At 44.2% G+C, this 19,475-nt stretch overlaps 2 protein-coding genes across 14 annotated transcripts in view; one reads left to right on the top strand and one right to left on the bottom strand.

The window, feature by feature from the left end:
- The first annotated feature begins 822 nt into the window (after nt 1-822).
- Nucleotides 823-9,302, top strand: hyi (hydroxypyruvate isomerase). Its single transcript, XM_064330624.1, has 8 exons — nt 823-1,343; nt 2,220-2,331; nt 2,821-2,935; nt 3,044-3,122; nt 3,489-3,538; nt 4,033-4,102; nt 4,471-4,605; nt 8,571-9,302. The coding sequence occupies exons 1-8, from the start codon at nt 1,145-1,147 to the stop codon at nt 8,624-8,626; spliced, it is 816 nt and encodes a 271-aa protein (XP_064186694.1). The 5' UTR covers nt 823-1,144; the 3' UTR covers nt 8,627-9,302.
- Nucleotides 9,303-9,812: 510 nt separating this feature from the next.
- Nucleotides 9,813-19,475, bottom strand: part of szt2 (SZT2 subunit of KICSTOR complex) — an 84,018-nt gene continuing 74,355 nt past the window's right edge. For all 13 annotated transcript variants that reach the window (XM_064330610.1, XM_064330613.1, XM_064330612.1 and 10 more), the window contains 7 exons: nt 18,914-19,127; nt 17,812-17,995; nt 17,581-17,703; nt 16,771-17,269; nt 13,698-13,811; nt 12,104-12,172; nt 9,813-11,868 (listed from right to left, as the gene is read on the bottom strand). In XM_064330610.1, coding sequence (XP_064186680.1) covers nt 11,725-11,868; nt 12,104-12,172; nt 13,698-13,811; nt 16,771-17,269; nt 17,581-17,703; nt 17,812-17,995; nt 18,914-19,127 — 1,347 coding nt within the window. In that variant the 3' untranslated portion in view covers nt 9,813-11,724. The remainder of the gene's footprint in view (nt 11,869-12,103; nt 12,173-13,697; nt 13,812-16,770; nt 17,270-17,580; nt 17,704-17,811; nt 17,996-18,913; nt 19,128-19,475) is intronic.

Below are 19,475 nucleotides of genomic sequence, written 5' to 3'. Positions count from 1 at the left end.
GGTTTAAACAAACTCTTAATTTAAGAGGCTTGACAAAAAGGCTACCGTGACCTCTAGCAGGCAGAGTACTGAAGTACAGTGCGAGAAAACAAGGAGAGACAAACTGGTGGCCCTAGTAATAATAAGCAAAATTACATCCTATCATGTAACAACAGCTCATATTGCATACTGCTAAATAGTTGCCTAACGATTAAAAAAATAATCAAATAAAAATGTCTTAATTTAAACCACATTAGATGTTAGTAAAATCTTCCTCAGTGTCAAACTCTGACATCATAAGAAGGAATAACTCGTAAACATCTAAATGTCAATCTTTGATATTGCCTTGCCTGTTGAGCACCAGTCTATGTCTTTTCACAGTCAGTGGGCAGGAGTACATTTACAGCTTCATAAAGTAGATGCACATGTTGATTTATAAGAATATAAAAACGAATGCTGTCATGGATGCATGAATGCACATTACTTGTTCATGTTATATACATATTGCATAGTTACGTGCAATAATAATAATAATAATAATAATAATAATAATAATAATAATAATAATAAACTGAAATTAGTCAAATTAAGGACCTTGGAAATGTGTCTGATTATTCAAATAAATGTATATTTCTAGAGAAATAATAAAACAGTGCTAAGATCCACAAAGCAAAATATCCAGTGGTAATTGAACTCTAACAGAGTACATATGCGTGCAATCAGGTCCATATGTACGCTGCATGTGTTGATTTAACGTTTACATTTTACCGTGCAGTCGGCCAATGTGAAATCTTTTTTTTTTTTTTTTTTTTGCAAGGAACGGTCAAAGCGCAAGCGCAGAACAGCCTACAACTATGAGACAACAGGAAGGAAGCTGCCTTGCAGCCTGAATAACAAAAATCCATGTAACTACCGATAATGTGCTGACCTGCACTTGCTTTGGAAACTGAACGGAAACGTAATCATCAAGCCTAAGTCAAATGTTAACTTGAACAAACATGCTACCCTGTGTTTGCACCTGATTTCGACGACCTTTGATTTGAACAACACGGCTGCCCTAACAGAATCCACGTTTACGCGTGCAAGTGGGACATCCTATGGCACAAGCCCTACCTTCCCAATAGCATAACTATAATCTAAATTCGTTTTTGCATATTTACATGATATGCCGTCATTAAAGTTTTGTGCAAATCTTTCGTGGCTGTTCACTGACTTGCCAGAATTCACACAACGGCTCCACGCTGCTGCAGCCTCGGGGTTTCGTGCAGTGGAAGCAGCTTGGTTGTACGAGTCGGACCTAAAGGACCTACAAAAAGCAAAGGAACAGACAGGGCTTGAAGTTGTACTTATAAATACTCCCCCTGGTAAGACACAAAAGCTTGACACTCCTTTCCTTACAGGCTTTACAGTAACAGTTTGAGTGACAAGGTAACGAGCGCTCGTTGGCTAACGATGACTATGGCTGACTATCACGCAATTGCAAAAACGCTGAATATCATTAATGTTCACAGTAACATTTGAATGTAACGTCGTGTGCCCAATTTACTGCGGCACAAATCATGTTAAAAGTCATTATGTAAACGCATTAGTTGTCAATTAAATTACTGACTCAACCCTAGTACTCATTAATGGTGAATCAAACTAAATAACCTTATTTGCCCAGTGGGTTCCCAGGAGCGACATAGTATTTCATTTATTTATTTATTATTTTTTATGTTTTCGTAACTTGTTTCGCTACTACTACTACTACTACTACTACTAATAAATAGCGAATTTCTTCTATGAATAAATTGTTTATACTTAAAAAAAAAATCTTAGTGGTACATTAAACTTATTAAAACATTGATTTCATTATTTAGTTGTTTTTTAATAGCATATGCAAACATCAGCACATGACTACATTCTAGCCTATTCATTTTTAAGCAGAATATTCCCTGAAGCAATCAGTAAATACCTTTGGACAAAAGGAGTCTTCAGCAGACTGGTCTTAAAAAGTAAATTTACACTTAAATCTTTATGACATATTTATCAGGCGTTTTTCCTCAACTCAGTGTGGCACAATAGATTAACAAGCTCAGGTATTCGTTTTGTTTGGTGTTCTGAGATGTTGAGATATTGCTGAAATGTATACTGTAACAGTTAATGGCCTCTATGGACTGATTTACATGAAATGTAACCATTGCTACAAAGACTTACGGTTATACCAATTGTCCGTTGCGAGTAACAGTTTCCTTTCATAGGTGATGTGAAAAATGGTGAGCTGGGACTTGGTGCAGTCCCTGGCAGAGAGACAGACTTCAGACGTGGTTTGGATCTGGCCGTGATGTACGCAAAGGCTCTGGACTGCAGGAGGTAAAGACATAATGCCGTCATATGCTGCGTGTGACTAAATGCAGACCCGAGAGTCGGGTTCCGCCATATGCCGCGGTGGAAGCAAGACCGCATTGAAACGTAAACTCGTATTCAGCAAACGACTGTCTGGGCTTTCAGTGCCAAAATAACGCATTCGGGCTTGAGCCACCTGTCGCATTGGGCAGTTATCAAGGTTGCCCCATGTGACGTACTCCTCCTGTGAGACCAGCTGACTCTGCAGTCCTAAACCATGCAGTACAAAAGCTTACTAGTACTGTCCTTCAGCATTGTGTACATTTATACTTATTTGCTTAGAAATTCATATGTTCAAGTTTGGTTTTAGTTGAACTGCAACATATTTATGCAGGAAGGTTTGACATAACAGCAAAGTGAGTGGGCCGGAAGTGTAGCTATATGCAATAGCATTTCCGCCATGTACGTACACACACACACACACACGTGTGTTTTGTAACATATGTGGCTCTACAGGATCCACTTGATGGCTGGAAGGGTACCTGTGGGGGTGGATCCAGCTACTGTTGCCATGGAGATGGAGGCCACCTTTGTTGAAAACCTGAAGCATGCTGCTCATGTCCTGTCAAAGGTCACTGAATCACTGCTTTCAATTTTTTTTTCTTCATATTTAATCGAAGTGAATGTTTTGCCGCTGCACCAAGATTTGGTGGTGATTTTCTTATTTATTTATTTTTAGGAAGGGATTCTTGGTTTGATTGAGCCCATAAATACCAGGATAACAGATCCCCGATATTACCTGGACACCCCACACCAGGGTAAAATCTTGGTGATTGGTTTCACTGTTCCTCAGTGTTAAAAAAAAGAAAAGAAAAAAAGAAGCTTTTTGAACTTGCCAAAAAAGTCTGTGATCCTCTTTTTAATTCTGCTGAGTCATACCTTTAGTTGATGTGTAGTCCTCTTGCTATCACTGACTCATGCATTATACCATTGGTTTTCAGCCTGATCAATGCAATGTACTGTTGCTATGATATACGGACACTGTAAAAATGAATAAATTGTACAGAGGTACATTTCATGTGGCATGCTTATTCATGACGTTGTGTTTTGTCTTTGAGGGAGGTTTAAATGTGTACATTTCTGCAAGATGTTGAAAAGAACTAAGTCCATATGTGTTCCCACAGCTGCAGCGATTGTGCAGAAAGTCGGCCAATCAAACATCATGTTACAGATGGTGAGCGAGAACCATTCCGTTCCATTCCAGACATTGGTTTTCTAAAGTGTGACTACAGCAAACATACAAAAATACAATATGCACCAACTGTGTTGGATGCATATTGCAGATAAATGCATGGCCAGTTGTTAAAGACTTCTGCCTATATTAAGCCCCTGAATTAATTACCCATTACCACAGTTGTCCTCACTTGCATACAGAAAAACAACGTCAGAAGGCATACATGTAAAAACGTAATGCTCTTTATGGTAGCTGACATGCAGGTGATACTACCCCGCAATTCTTTGAATGCTTCCCCTTAGGAGATTGAAGAATCAGGGGCAGCACTTCATCTTTAAACTTCAGAGAAACGTGATTAAACATGATCCGAAAAAGAAACCCAAAAATGGGAACCATTTATTAAAATTCAGAGCTTGCGCAGAGGCCTAACGTCACATTGCAAACGCACTCCGAGGGAGGCTTGCCCATACATTAAATTCTGTCTCCCTGCACAGGACGTGTTCCACTGGCAGATAATGGATGGGAACCTGACGCAGAACATCCAGAAGTATTTCCCTCTCATAGGCAAGTGCCGGAATTGCAACGGGCAGTCCAAGATTGTAGGGCAGTATTGGCAAGGGGGGGAGGGGTGCACTTGTGGATTGGATTGAGTGGCGGGAGAAATAGCCAAACAATTTAGCGCTTATCGCCGAGGTTTGCCAAGAAAAAAAACCAGGCTCACTGAGAACGGCGAGCAAGCGGATTCAGGCCTACTCAGAGGAAGCGGAAATAATCCCTGAGAGATCTTAGCTCTCTGTCGATATGGAATTTTTGTTGATTAATTTCGAAGAACACGCATGCTTGGAGAAGACTATATATATATAATGTAATGTATAGTGTGGTCCTATATTCGGAATATTTATTTATTTTTTGTTATGGGTGGTCACATGCAGGTCACGTGCAGATCGCGCAGGTTCCAGGACGGAATGAGCCGGACAGCCCCGGTGAAGTGAACTATCCTTATCTCTTCAGCCTGCTGGAGAAGCTAGGATACCAGGGATACATCGGCTGCGAATACAAACCCCTGGGTAAGGGCTTATTTCTGTCAATGAAAACAGTACTGATGAGTATTTTTTTTTTTTGGTGGACGTTACTTTCCCTGGAAGACTTTAAGGCTTTAAACAATAAGTGTAATGTAGCTGCAAGCAGCGATTACGGGAATCATAATGACGACAATGAAACTGAAGAATAGTGTGTGTATAGTGCTCCAGTGTAGCATATTATTCCCACTGTTTTGCGTTGATGCGTAACATCATCCTTGTGCAAAGAAATGTTTGGATCAGCTGATGTGACCTTTGCGGGGAAGCACTGTTGTACATACTAGTCCAATTTCATTATCAAAGGCTGCCGTGTTAGGGGTTTCGATAATGAAAAGCAGTGCTGCATATTGATTGGCTTGTGGCGATGAACCCTAATCATATATGTTCCAAGTGAGGGAGCTGGGTCCTGCTGGAAGTGAGATTTCTGTAAAATTAAAGCATTGGACATTGGAGCTCTGTAGTGCCACCATGTGTTTAGATTCAGCAAACACTGTTGGTATAGCCATCACTGTTGATACAATGTTATATTATGTCCAGCCATTTGGGATTTCTAAGAATTTTTTGCCAGGAGTCATGCCTACTGCAAGTTAATGGGCCCATGGTGGCTATGTTTGAGTTTAAAACGGTTGTATGCTTTTTTTTTTTGTCTTGGTCCAGACATCATGTATGCCAACTGCTGTACAAATTGGTCAAACTGCTTGAAGGGAAATAGAATTAGAATCTTTTTCAAAAAGTATAGCACCACCAAATGAAATGGGAAGATAGATCCAATCACTCATTGGCTGTTTGTTGTAATGCTTTATCAATGTGCCAAATTTCATTAATAATAAAAAACAACCAGATGGTTATGCCTCAATTGGAAAGAAGTAGAAGACAATAATAAAACAGTAAAATGACAGGTTGGCTACCAACCTGCAGTGCCTCTAAAAATACAAACTGAATGGAACAATCAACTTTTAGCTTAGATATAAGCATACTGTAAATGCATGAATGTAGTGCTTGTATATGCATAAAGGCATCCATTCAAATAAAGATTAATTTTTAATTTGTAATTCCTGAGATATTAACTCATTCAAAAATTCAAACGTGCCGTTTAACTACCTTGTCTTTTTTCCACTCGGACAACTTGCCAATGTTCTTTTCACTAGGTGCTAGACTGTACAGTTACTAAAATTGCTATGTTTGTGAAAGTTTTAACATTTGGTTGGCTGACTGCATTTCAAAATGCCATCGATGTTTCACAGAAGTGGGAAGTGGTGGGAAGTCAGAGGAATTAGCATGTATTTTTTGACGATGGCTCTTGGAGAAGTCTCCTGGGGTTGTGCCATAAGAACATATCTGCCAAATTTTCTCTCGTCTTCCAGATGGGACACGACAGGGTAGTTGTGACAACAGAACAAGTGTTGAGAACTCCATTGTTCTATTCTAAAGTTATAAAGGATAAGGAAAGGATGTAATGTCACAGCACAATTCTATTATATTACATATGCGTACGACTGTCTATCCTTAGATTTAACGAAAGCTGGAAGCTGTCCTATTTCTGTTTGTTCCTCGGTATCCAATAGAAGTAATGCTTAATTGTTGTTGTTTTGGTGTTGTCAATTTACAGTGGCCACATCATTAATATTTTTATGGAAAATAATTAAGCTAGTAATTACCATATATTACTGTATTTTGAAGAAAAAGAACACTATCTCCATGCAAAAAAAGGGATAACTGTCAATTTCATTTAAAACAACACTATTGCCCTGCTGTCCGAGATTGAATCCTGACTGCACTAGTGCCAACTGTGGCTGGTAGGCCTGCATGGGCACCCGTTTTAAACCGAGGGATCCACATCGCATCGCTCTCCAATTACCTCTACTGGTCGAACGGGTGTTTGCAAGTCCACCTGTTAAGCTGCACATGAAGAGTCTTCCTCCCACTCATCTCTGTGCAAGCTCGACTGATTGCAAGAGCTGCGTGTGACAAATGGCTCTCGATCTCGCGTGCTTCAGCCCTTGCTTGTCTATATGATTATTCCAAATGAGGAGAAGGGGGGGGGGGGGGGGGGGAACAGGACAGTACTGGATAACACTGTAAGTTTGTATACTTGGCAGAGGAGTTACACCATACTTCATGAAACCGGCATACTTCCAAATTAGATATGTGCTGCAGGTTTTGTTACCTTTTGTGTACTCCAATACTGTACACTAAAAGTACGTACACAGATAAATGACCTCAGGGCATGGCTATGTAGTGAATGGTTCTATGTTCTGATTCTTGCTATCTGTTAACAAAAGGTCTTGCAAACTTACAGCCATTTATTTGTTCGTAATTGTACTTATTTGGAGGCTGTAACAGATCGATTGTAAGGTTTTGTCAACCTTACTCAATCTGTCCATAAAGGCTTCATGCATATGTGGTTCTCTTAATATAGAATTAAAATGAGAAATGTAATATACTAACATGGAGCATACAGTATCCTTTTGCCATACCTAATCATGATAAATAGAATCTCAGCCATGTGCGATTAGATGCCTTAATTATGCATTGAGTTCAGTGTGGCTCCTATATTTGTAATGGAACTCAAAATGAACACAAAGGAACAGGTTTAACTTTCTGTAACCGAGGGTAATGATATTTAGAGCTGCACAGATTCTCATTTCCAGAAGACATTAAGTCACCTCGGATATCAACTTTTTGTTTACAATAATTGCAAGATTAGAATCCAGAGGATTTTTAAGTAATACTTTTGAGGCATTTCTGATATCCTTGAAAATGTTTACTTAACTTTCAGGTAAATAATTTTTGCTGTTTAATAGAATTTCACAGCTTAGCAGTATTTGGACCGAAATTTAAAAGGGAAGTGTTGAGTGTGTAATTGAAATGGCAAAGCCGCATATCAACACGCAACACGTTGGCCGAGAAGTCAAATTACTTTCACAGCAGATGTGAAGTCACCGTTGGGAATTTAATTTATTTGTTTGGCAAGTGCTGTTTGGAGAAATGTGTGTTTATCGCAATGATATTAGGGTCTAATTGACAGTGGCTAGAGTGTTGCCTGGAATTAATGGCGAAGGAGTCGGGGATCACTCTAACCTGAAGCTGTTGTGAAGTAAAATGTCTATGGGATAAATCTCTCGGAGAGGAGAGAAACTACAGAATCGAACAATCTAAAAACATGAGGCGACTAGTCAACAGAGAATCCGGGGTTGAAGGGATCACAGCGCGTAATTGAGCCTCCTCCGAAAATCATATTTACATATTTAATATTTGAAGTTCCTGGGCAGAGAGACAGTGCCCCAAGTGTATTTAATAAGCCTTCGCGTGGACGTAGGCCAAATTCATTAAAAGGGAACAATTTGTTTCTGGATAATGGCCCCCATTTAAACCCAGCAGTGCTGTGGGATGCGCCTGAAGGTACAGGAGGACAGAGACAACGTTGGCTGGATATATTGAAAATAATAAAAAATAAATAAAACCTAAATGCCCCCAGTACCCGAACTATCAAAGGCATTCATTAAGGGAGATGCATGCCTGCCTTATTGCTTTGGTTCCTTTTTTCCGTTTCTCGTCGAAACGTCACAAGCGGGTAATTGAATTCGAGGGGGCAGACGGCGAGGAGTTGGGAAAGATGACTGGAGGCTTTGGGGACATTGATTCACGAAGGCAGTTGGCACGTAGAGCCTGGCGCCAACTCCGTGACATGGCAGCCGCGTCCCCGAAGGTTGACGGTTCCGGGCAGAGAATGTGAACATTGGCGTTTGGGACCTCCGGACTTACGGAATTAAAGCATTAGGATGCGGAGTCAAACGGTTGTTGTGAACTTTTACAACATGCCCGGTTTGCATTACGGTACAGACATTGACATGCGTCGTGAAGTGTCAGTTGCTGCTGTTTTTTTTTTTTTTTTTTTAAATGAGTGGATGTTCATGCCCGAGTGTGAAATGTGTTACTTTTTTTGCCTTCAGGTACCACAGATGCTGGTTTAGGTTGGGTGAGAGAGTACTGGAAGAGCCACAGATGAAGGGAACTGGGACTGCCTCTTCTGATCTCTGAGGACTAACAGAGCCATCAGCATAATTCGGTTTGGAGATAAATAATAACAGAAAAATCCACTTCAAATAGTAACTGATAATGAATCCTAATGAGCCCGTGTAGTCCGCTGATTCATGCTTTGGACGTTAACTTGATTTGAATGTAAGGAAAATGCTAATCTGCATCTTTGGTTAAACCGAGCGAAGAGAATTGGCTTGGAGGAGGTCTTGATCTTATAAAAAAAAAAGAAAAAGCTTCAATTATCAGTGTGATTTTTGTCAAATTTCTTTTAAAATGGCCTTCCAGCTCATTGCGATCGAAAAGATGCAAAAACAGGCAGCAGTCATTCAAATTGAGATTCAGCCATATTACAGAAAATGAAAAGCCAGACATGGACTGAGATTTAATGGAAGTGGATTTAACGGGACCGTGTGATGTCCGCGTGCCAACAGCGCATTGGTTGGTGAGGTCTGATGCAACAGACACACCACAGAACTATGGCCCCTGGCTGCCTTTTCCATCAAGGCCTCGTAAACAGCCAGGAACATCTGAACCCCACCCAGTACTAGCTGAAGCCATTTAAAGTTCTGTCGTACTCTCTTGTAAAACAAGATAACATATTTCAATTGCTTCCTGTCAAACAGAATAAAATGCGCCTAAAGGTTTCTCCGTGTTGGATTTATTTTGAAAATAAATTGCGTGCGGACGTGTCCGGAAAACGAGAATCGGCGTGTGAGCAGAACGTATCCCTTCATGCATTAGAGTCCCCGGTTTAGTTTGTATTAAGGTTGTTTCTATTCGTATGATTTGATTGGATTGTTTTTCCTGAAAAATCTTTTCCCTCCAAAGTGTCATCTGAAATTTGATTGTCGGTTGCCCCCCAGTGAATGCTTGTTGAATGTTGTTTCTGAATAATAAGGACTGCAACCCATTCTGATCAACCCGTGAATAAATATCTCTAATAGTTTAAATAAAGTTATCATAACTGTATGGTTATGAAATGGAAGCGACAAAACAAACACTGGAAATAACAATACATAAAACAAGTGGAAAAATGTACATTGTTCAGTATTACCCTGCTGGTCCTATTAGTTTGGTGTTGGTAGTACCCTTGGATTTTTAGACCTAAAACAAATCCATACTGTACTTAAAAATGAATAAATAAACACTTCACATTTTAATTGTCTGAAATGTTTAATGCAGCATTTTATACTTACAATAGGATTTTCATTTTATATACATAATGTACATATAGAACAGCTTCAGACATTTAAGTCACTCAAATTATATTACCTTTTCAACACACCTTTGAATTACTAAGCATCTTGCATTTAAGTACATTAATAATTAGATTGTATTAAATACCCAGTGTTCTGAACTAAAAAAAATGCGAAAGGTATCGTCTCGCACACACTTCGATGATTAAAACTCCTGCCCTCCTCCCTTTTAAATAGGGGCCCTGACCATAAATTATTTGGTTTCCTTCAAGATAAGCAAATGCATACTAATTAAGGCTGTCTATGAGTATTGCGATGATCTCTCAGCTTAACCTGTATGCTTGCGTGCGTGTGTGTGCGTGTGTGTGTGTATTACCAGTGCAGTGATACACTTACTGGGGACAAATGAAAGCACAGGGCCTTGCTTTAGCCTCTTCATCTGCTGCTAAATGCTGGCGCCCAGCTATGCCCTCAACTGTGGCGGAATTAATAGGCAGTTTAATTGGATTTTTCAAGGATTCCTCTTCAAGGTCAACATAATAGTGCCATTCCCATCACATTGTCAAAGGGAGAAAGGAAAAAAAAGAAAGAAACAGGCACTTGTGGGATGCAGACATGGCAGTGGGGACCGTTGGGGAGTCCATTTGACGCGGTGGAAGTGTGAAGAATTAATGGGGCGACACCGAGGGCTGTGACGGCAGAGAGCGTTCGCGTTCGCCAAAAAAAACCCCCCCTTTCGTCGGAATCGGAATTACGCCCTGCGCCGAGTGGCGTGATCCGGGTGTAACCGTTCGAGATGAGGTTGGGCGGTAAACAGATAAGTGCCCAGATTGGCCAAAGCAGGTCGGTGATGCGCCTGGCCCCCAAAATGCTGGGTCCTCCTCCTCCTCCATGCAGCCGAACTCCTATCCACTCCTAACCTGCGGTCTCTCTGAGGTCTGGGCGCGGGCGCGTGCGAGAGAGGCGGAGCCGAAAATCGGTCGGATGGGCGCGGTTAACAGCGTCCAGGTTGAAGCGCGGTCTCCCGTGGCTTTCCGTTAAACGTCTGATGAAGGGGGGGGGGGCTTCCGAAAGCTCAGCGGACCAAGGCCGTCTCCCCCCCCCCTTTTAGGAACCGCGTGATTGGCCGCTGGACGTGAAGAAAGAACACGCCCCTTGCCAAAATGCCCGCCCTCTTCGAAGACCCGCTTGCATAACTGGCACGTGTGTCGCCTGGTGCGATGCTCGCTTCGGGGATGAAGCTTCTTCAGTATAATCCTTCTTTCTGAGGTAGTGTTCACCTAAGCCTCGATGTGTTTTTTTTCAAGTGCCCTCCATTAAGGGAACGCTCTCTCCTCTTTGTTGTAAGAGACACTGGCTGTCAAAACCTCCCGGTACTGGCAGACGTGCGTCTTTTTTTGCATTCGGAGGCCTTTGACTCAGGGTGGAGGGAACATTTCCTGGAAAACCCGGTTTGAATTTTCCCCACATTCCGCTTATAAATGCCTCCTCGGTCAGCGATAATGGCTTGAATAATACTCAGATGGATGTCACAAAGGAAATCCCGATTGCTGAAAACTCGTGGGTATCCTTTGAAATCCACTGCTTGTGCTAGGCGATTATTGTTTTGGCACCATCTAAGAAGGACAATATTTTCTCCAGTGTTTTTCAGCTGCTAGCAAAACAAAAACGGCCCCCGATCCGGGTGCAAATTACACAGTCTTCAGTGATGTGACCGGCCCTGCTTTCGCCCGACGGCTAACATTAGCCCGACGCCACCGATGGAAAGCTATCACTTGCACGCAAAGCACACTCGCGCATATTTGCAGAAAACGGACACACGCATGCGCAGGCTTATGTGGGGGGGGGGGGGGGGGTCGGCGCTCTGTCCCTACAGCAGACCGGTCCACAGGTTGAAGCAAGCCGTGTTGATGACCGACTCCAGGTGGTGGTACATGGACACCAACTGCGGCGGCGGGCTGTTGCTAGGCTGCGGCTGGGACGGCAACGGCTCTCTGAAAACAACCTTGAGGCTCTGGAACGAGACGGCACGCCAGAACGGCTTCAGCTTTTTGCAGCGAGGAAAAAAAAAAAAACAGAAACTGACAGCACGTCAACGTGTAACAAAACAAATCCTCGCCTTTCATTCGGCAGTGGCAGTGATTAGAAAGAAAAGGAGTTTCTAGGTAGAAAGGAATTACTTGTCAGGCAACTGTCAAGAGACTGAATGTCACAGATTCTTACGTTTGGGAATTAACACAATTGCTTACCGTTTTCCCCGCTTGGGCGTCAAGGAAGACTAGAACAAAGCAGTCTATGAATTTTTGGTTCAGGACAGCCTAGAAAAACAGAGGTCAAACATGAAAGCCTTGCAAACATGGGCTTTTGCTCCTGTTTTAACAACATTTCTGAGCTCTTTTTCCAACGACTTCTACCGTCCCTCCAGCTTTAAAAAAAAAAAAAAAAAAAGATTACCTTCAAATTAAATGCTGATTAACTGCACTTTATGCAGAAGACTTTCAGGACCTTTCATGTTACAATGCCTCCCTGCAGTACCTTTCACAAGCCAAAGGCTCCGTCTGCAATTTTGCGCCTGTGAAAGAGGCCGAGCGAAACTTTGTCAACTCGGGGTAATCTGCGAGAGCGTCAGGTGTCCCCCTTTCCACCCAGGACGTCTCTCAAAATCTCTGAAATTGCTCAATTGGGTGGAAAATAACGTTTTGAAAAGCGCAAAATTACATGATTCTGAGAACCCCTCAAGAATGCCTTCATCTCATCTTGCCCTCCCAGCCACCAATGTTTTGAATTTTCACAGAAACTTCAACTTGTCCAAAAGATTTCAATTTTTGCTTCTCAATAAGGTGCTCGTTTTTGGCCACCTTTACATTATAAGCTTGACAGCAGCTATTCTTTATAGAGGAATTGGTGCAGTAGCCATTTTAGCTGCTCAATTGGAACTTTTCAAATTTCAAGACATTCAGACAAAACTAGTAGTTCTCAATTTTTCATATACTTTATTTTAGGTGGCACGACAAGAATTCCTCAGTTGTGCTGTACTGAGGACTGTATATCTATCTTAGCTCAGCAATTCAATCAATTTACCCCACTGATGAATATCTAATCAAAACCAACGCATTTAAACCAATCACAGCTGTTTATTTTTCAGGTGCCAGAACATTGATAAAGAGATTGTATGTGCTTGTTTGTGGAATAATAATCATTAAAACAGCTGGCTTGATAGCTTGCCAATTTCATCAGGGAAAATGAAATGATTATTCCTGTTAACTCACTCAAATGAACCACTGAAGTACAGCTTGCTCTTCTGTAAAGTGCCTTCATTTGATGGATGGCTACACAGCTAGCAACGCTAGGTTTTCAGTGACAGAATGGCTCACTTTTGCTATTTGCATGTCAAATGAATCTTACACAGATTACAACGTACGGCGCATTTGTCTCATTTCAGGCACGTCAGGCTAGCTCATTGCTCGAGTCTCAAACACTGCGGCTCAATCTTATTCTCATACGTCTTAGTCCCAACATCACACGCGTTTTAGGGAAAGCCGCCACGCTGGCTTTGACTTTTCAAAACTTGACTTTTATTTTGACTTTTTGTCAAACTAATTACACAGAACGGGGGAAAATAACTATGATAACAACCGCAGTACAACAAAGTTGCTTTCCACGCCCTGCTCCCCCCAGAGAGCTCTTACTGGATTTCCTACAGCTGAATGGTAACAGGAATAAACTGTTAACTGGAGCAGCGGTGGCCTAACGACAGTCGAACCCGTGACCCTCTGCCGCTGCACTCGACCGCCTGCATCGCGCTCCGCGCTCTGCGTCCGGGCACCGCGTCCGCGCTCTTACCAGATACTGGACGCCGCTGTCGTCCACAAAGTGCCGGCAGCTCTGGGGAAAGCGCGACAGCAGCACCTTGATCAGGCTCAGGTACCAGCCGGGGCTCATGGTCAGGAAGCAGTCCTGCGGACAGAAGGGCGCGGGGGGGGGGGGGGGGCTTTAACCACACGGCTCGCCGACCAATCGAGAGCTGCGGAGAGGCGCACGGGCTTGCTGTGCGAGCGCGCGAACCTGTGTGAGCGTGCTGGCCAATCCCCACGCTCCTGGTGAATCCAATGGCATTCATTTGACAGTCAGTGAGCAGACTGAGAATAGGAGGCGAGGGAGACTCAACGGTTTTTTGAGGACAAGGAGCACTCTAGCTATCAATAGCCGCGTTTCCACCGCAGGAACTATACCCCGGAACTAGGAACCTTTTGAGGAACTCAGTGCGTTTCCACCGCAGGAACTAGGGTCTAAATTTAGTTCTGGGGGCTTTGTTTTACCCCCCAAAACGTTCCTGCTCGGGGGGTAGTACTTTCCGAAAGTACAGGAACCTTTTGGGTGGAGCTTGCAGCGCTGAACATTTCTGATTGGTCGAGTACTCGTAGCATTTGTGTTGTATTTATTTTCCGCCATTACCCGCCATGTTTGAAAATATTCAGCGGCAAACCAATTTATTTTCATAATAACTTCAAATCAAACTTGTATATTATGCGGCGCAGTAGCCTACTTTTGGTTATAGCCTGTCAACGTCTTGGAATTATAACGTGTGCTCTTCTGTTCTTTTCTTGCTTTAGTATTCGTTTTATAAAATGCTAGGCATTCGTTCTTGGACAGCATATTACGTAGGCTACCAAAACATTCAAACGGATTAATTCGGTTGCTGAATATTTTCTTCCGGATTTTCTTTGTTAGCCCGTTGTAATTGACTCAAAACGTTTGATACAGTTATGTGAGGTATGCGTAGTTCTGCATAATTAACATTGGTGATACAGTACAAGCAAACTGGAAATCACCTTCCGCACTTTTTATCCGGTAAAATAACAGGTTAATTCTAGTAATCTTCCCTTTAGCTTTTTCAGACTGCCGTAATTTTACTCAATTTTACTGCCATTTTTCAATTCCACGAAAAGACCAGGAAGACTATGGACTAATTTATGGTGCATGGCTCGCATCTGGAGGGCACACTTCGCTGCTCGGCTAGCAGTAACTTCGAAGGAAAGCAAACGGTGGCTGTACCACTACTAATTTACATTTTCACGCAAGTCCGAGTTTTCGTTCTATTCTTGTCATTTTGCGATTAGCCTATATGGAATTGACGACGAGAAAGTAATAAAACAGCAAATTGTTTACAACGTGTGCATGTTTTCTGCTGTTAATGAATGTGTTTGAGAGGATATATGAAAATCAATAGGCTAAATACAAAAGTAACCATATATAGTCATTGTTGGTAACCCGTTGTATATAAGTGGAATAAACCCCTCCGGGCTGTCCCGGTTATTAGAAAATAATGTAGGCTACGTCGGTGGTAGTATGGGGTTACAGAAGAAATCATATGACAGATGGACCGACGACAACGTCAGTGGGCTAATTTGCCTAATCTTCGCGGTACTTTAGACCCCGGTGGAAACGCAGACAACCATTGGCTGAAGGAACCTTTTAGTTCCTGGTAAAGTAGTTCCTGGGACTGAAAGTTCCGGGTAATTTTGGTGGAAACGCGGCTAATGATATGCTCTTGATAGCCCAAAGATAATATAATCTATGCAAAATGCAGAAATACTGCAAATCTGTTAGATTTGGTAAATATTTAATTGAAGCACAAGCCATTATTCACATTTATGTTCTAGATACATTTGGTTTGCACGCATTTCCACATTGCATATAGGCAGAATACGCTATATGCAATAGATACCTTCTGTACCGTTTCATAGTAAGTAGAGGGTAACAGAACAGTGGTGCAGGCTACTTCACTGACAGAGACACAAACATGACTGTTCATACTGTGCAAGAGAAAACCGCAATACCATTTACTTTGCTGTTTAGCAGGAACGTGCTCTTACAGAAGCCAAGACGTGTTCTTACTGTGGGGGGGGGGGGCTACATTTACGCTCCTGCAGCGAACGATTAGATGGGAAAACCAGAGGCTTGGTATGGATTTAGGGCCCACGTAGCCAAGGGGATTGAAAGGAGAGGTTTGGCGATATCGTGCCAGGCAGGTACGAGAAGACCAATTTCACACAACGCCTGACCCTGGCGTCAAACATGATGGGGATCAATTTACGGCTTAGCCGGCTCCGACTCTAATGCCAAAATCCCCGGCCCACAATCCCCGGTTTCAGACTTGTTTGGATGGCGAACAAAGTCCTGGACGCGACATGTATTTCTTCTTCAGTTCAGGCTGGCCGAAATACCCTCAGAGAATACTTCTGGGCCATTTGGCTGTCAACACTAAAACATAATGCCAGTGGGCCTGCATGAGGAGGGGCATCCTCTTTGGTTTCGAGGGAGCTCGCGTTAGCCGCTAATGCAGAGGTTATGCATCTCACGATAACCACTCGCTCTCCTTTTGCGGCACATATATAATTCAATTGCGCGATGATGGGGGGATGAAGGGCATCCCTGATTGCCTACTCTGAAGAGTGGGGAAAAAACAGCACTCTACGCTCGGCACAACCTCGTAACTCAAAGTGCATTAATCCAAGGCAAAATCTCCACCAGTGGTAGTTCAGATAGTGCTTCAATTCGAAACCTCAATGATTACTGTATTTCAAGAGTATAACCCAGAATAATTCCAGTTTAAGTGAGTATAATCCAGAATAAAAAGGTTCTGAGTTCAAGGCCCGGCCAGCCAGATCCTCTGTGTGGAGTCTGCAGGTCCTTCCCGTATTCAAGGCTTCCAATTTAACGGCTAATGCACTGATTCTGATGGTTTTGTTTTTTCCCCTATTTTTTGCTTTCTCCCCTGTGTAATAATGTATATTGATGTCTTGTATGAGCTTATAGATCTTTGTATTTACAGTGTGAATCAATACAGTGTAATCCCACATCGCCGTGGTTACACACTGCATTCTGAAAGGGGCGAGGCAGCCGCAAGCCTTACCAGCTGGGGGTCGATCTCCCCGACGGAGCGGCTCTGCACGGCGTCCAGCAGCTCCTCCAGCTCGGCGAAGGACAGCTTGCTCAGCTTCAGCTTGTCCAGGGCCAGGTGCTCGCCGTGGAAGAGGCGCCGCCACAGGTTGTCGCGGCGACAGTGGCCCATGGCCTGCTGCACGCTGGTCTGGATCTGCCGGCGGGCGGCGCTCACCTCCGAGCTGAGCAGCGGGAAGAGGGGCGAGGTGTAGAAGAGGCCCGGGGCCTCCTGGGCGTCCGGCGGGTAGAACTCGCTGCCGTCGCTGGCCGCCGCCGCCGCCGCCACCGCCTCCTCCCACAGGTCCTCAGCCTCCCGGGGCCCGCCCGGCTCCGCCCTCTCCTGCGGGGACCGGCCCCCCAGGTCGCTGGGCTCCCGGTGGATGGGCGGAAGCTTCTTGAAGCGCCGCATGTCGGCCGTCAGCCTGGGGAAGAGCTCGCGCTGGCTGGTCATGATCACGTAGTAGTGCAGCCTGCAGGAAGGAAGGAGGGAAGCGAAGGAGAGACAGAAAGGCAGAGGAAAAAAAAAGAAAGAGGGAGAAAGAGAGAAGACTTCATGAATCCTTCACTGACCACCAGCCCCTCGCTGCTCATGAAAAAATGTTGACATAAACACTGTACTGCAGTTTGCATAGGCTGAAAGGGTTTATCCTACTTAGGGGTGTAATGAGACTTTGCAAGACTTCAGGGAGATGAGACTGGTGCTGAGAGTACAAAACCAAGAGCAATCCTTCCGTGGTTGTTAAGACAAAAAGGACCAAGCCATGCAGCTCAAGGACTTTACCTCAGCAGGTGCCTCTCGCCCTCAGACTGCTCCTCGAAAGGAGCCGCGTTGTGACACACCAGCAGCGACACGTCGAAGTCGTCGTGGTGACGCAGGCCCTCCAGGTCCTTGTAGGAGCCGGAGCTGAAAGAGAGACGATCGGCGTTCCGCGGTACCAGTCCAGGGGAAAGGGCCAACATAAAAGCCCAGTGCAGTCGTTTCCAGACATTTCAGCGAAAACCACCTCCTTACCTGTTCCAGAGAGCCACCAACGCGTACTCGTGCAGGTCGGCGCTTGGCGCCCCCTTCTTGATGTCCGTGGTCACTGCGGCCTTGGACATACGCAGGGGCTTCATCTTGTAGGTGCCGGCGTGGTCGGTGATGTAGTTGTAAAGCTGGTGAGCCGTGATCATCCCCGTGGAGACAGAATAGTTCCCTGTTGGACAAGCATACAAAAGTATTACACAGGGTGAAAGCACTGTTGAGCTTTCCTACCTTCATACCTGTATTCAGACCTGTAGCACTGCAAGGGTCAGAAGTAAAGCTAAGCCGCTAAGTTTGAGTATTGTAAATTTCACTGACTCATAAGTTTATATGAACACTTCAGCAGATTTTATTTTGTATTTTAATTACACACCGGCCCAATGGATGCAAATGTGGCAAGATAAAAGTTTTATCACCTTTACCACAGTTTTGTTTTTTCAACATTTTTTTCCAGTAAATTTTATTACAAGCAGATGGAAGGACTAGTGTTCACATTTGGAATCAGCAATTGTGCTTCCAATGTTTCACACTGGTGCAGGAATCAGATGCACTCGGCCCTAGCCAGTTATTTTTACACCCTTCAGCCCACGCAGTACTGCAGGAGAGCACTAGCAATGATACAGAGAGGCGTGTCTCTGGCTCACTAAACTGCTACCCTGCGAGTGCTTTGTGGACACTTGGTGGGAGCTGAAGAAGCAATAACCTGAGAAATGCAGGGTGACCTTCAATACACATGGTCCCTGCAGTTGTGGCCTTGCGCTGCCAAAATCCTGGTTAACCAATGAAACGGCCCGAGTGTGAACATGTGACTTCAGGGTCTCAGGCCTATAGCACTCCTAAAGCCTCGTTTGAAAGAATTTCTGTACTTATATTACAATAGTTAATATAATAAAATAGCCAATTTATAACTAATTACAAAGCATGATGAAGCTTTCTCAGCTGACAACTGTCTTCCCTATATTTACAATAGCATTGATTTAAAGCGATCCACCTCCCACCTTCCAAGTAGGCGGAGCCTACAGTAGTGACAGATTAGACATCCCATAATTTTGTTCCGGCGGGTCTGTGCGGTACGGTGCGGCGGACTCACCCTGGAAGACGTGGTTGCGGCCGAACTTGGGGATGTCCGGGTGGTGGGCGATGAAGTCCTCCAGGAAGCTGGTGAGCTGGTAGCCCTGCCGCAGGGTCATGTGACAGCCCAGCAGGTACTGGTGCACCACGCGCAGGTGGAAGTCGTAGCTGAAGGAGTGCACGTGCATCAGGTCCCGCACCTTGTCGCACTCCTCCGTGAAGAGCATGGACAGCTGCAAGACAGGCAGGGGCGGCCGTCACCGCCGGAAACCGCCAACCTCAAAGGCCCCGCCCCCCCGCCCCACCCCCGCGCCCATTGGCGGAAGCCCGGCGTGCCCCGCCCCCGTTCCTCACCACCACCACCATGGGATCGGAGGCCGGTAAAACGCCATTTTTTCCCCCCCATTCAAGCAACGACGTGGCTTGAATTTGACGCGGTTGCTAAGACCCGCGCAGCGGCGCTGCGAATGCCCCGTCTTCCATCGCAAGAATGGAACGCGTGTTAGTGCTCTAATTAGCTCTGCTCTCCCTTGAAAGCCCACCTTTAACCCATCTTTGCATTACAGCCAAGGGAGGGGGGG

Source organism: Anguilla rostrata, chromosome 4, assembly GCF_018555375.3.
Source record: "Anguilla rostrata isolate EN2019 chromosome 4, ASM1855537v3, whole genome shotgun sequence".
In the NCBI taxonomy this organism is placed as follows: Eukaryota; Metazoa; Chordata; class Actinopteri; order Anguilliformes; family Anguillidae; genus Anguilla; species Anguilla rostrata.
Note: the sequence above shows the minus strand (reverse complement) of the source record. Positions and strands in the feature narration are given on the sequence as shown.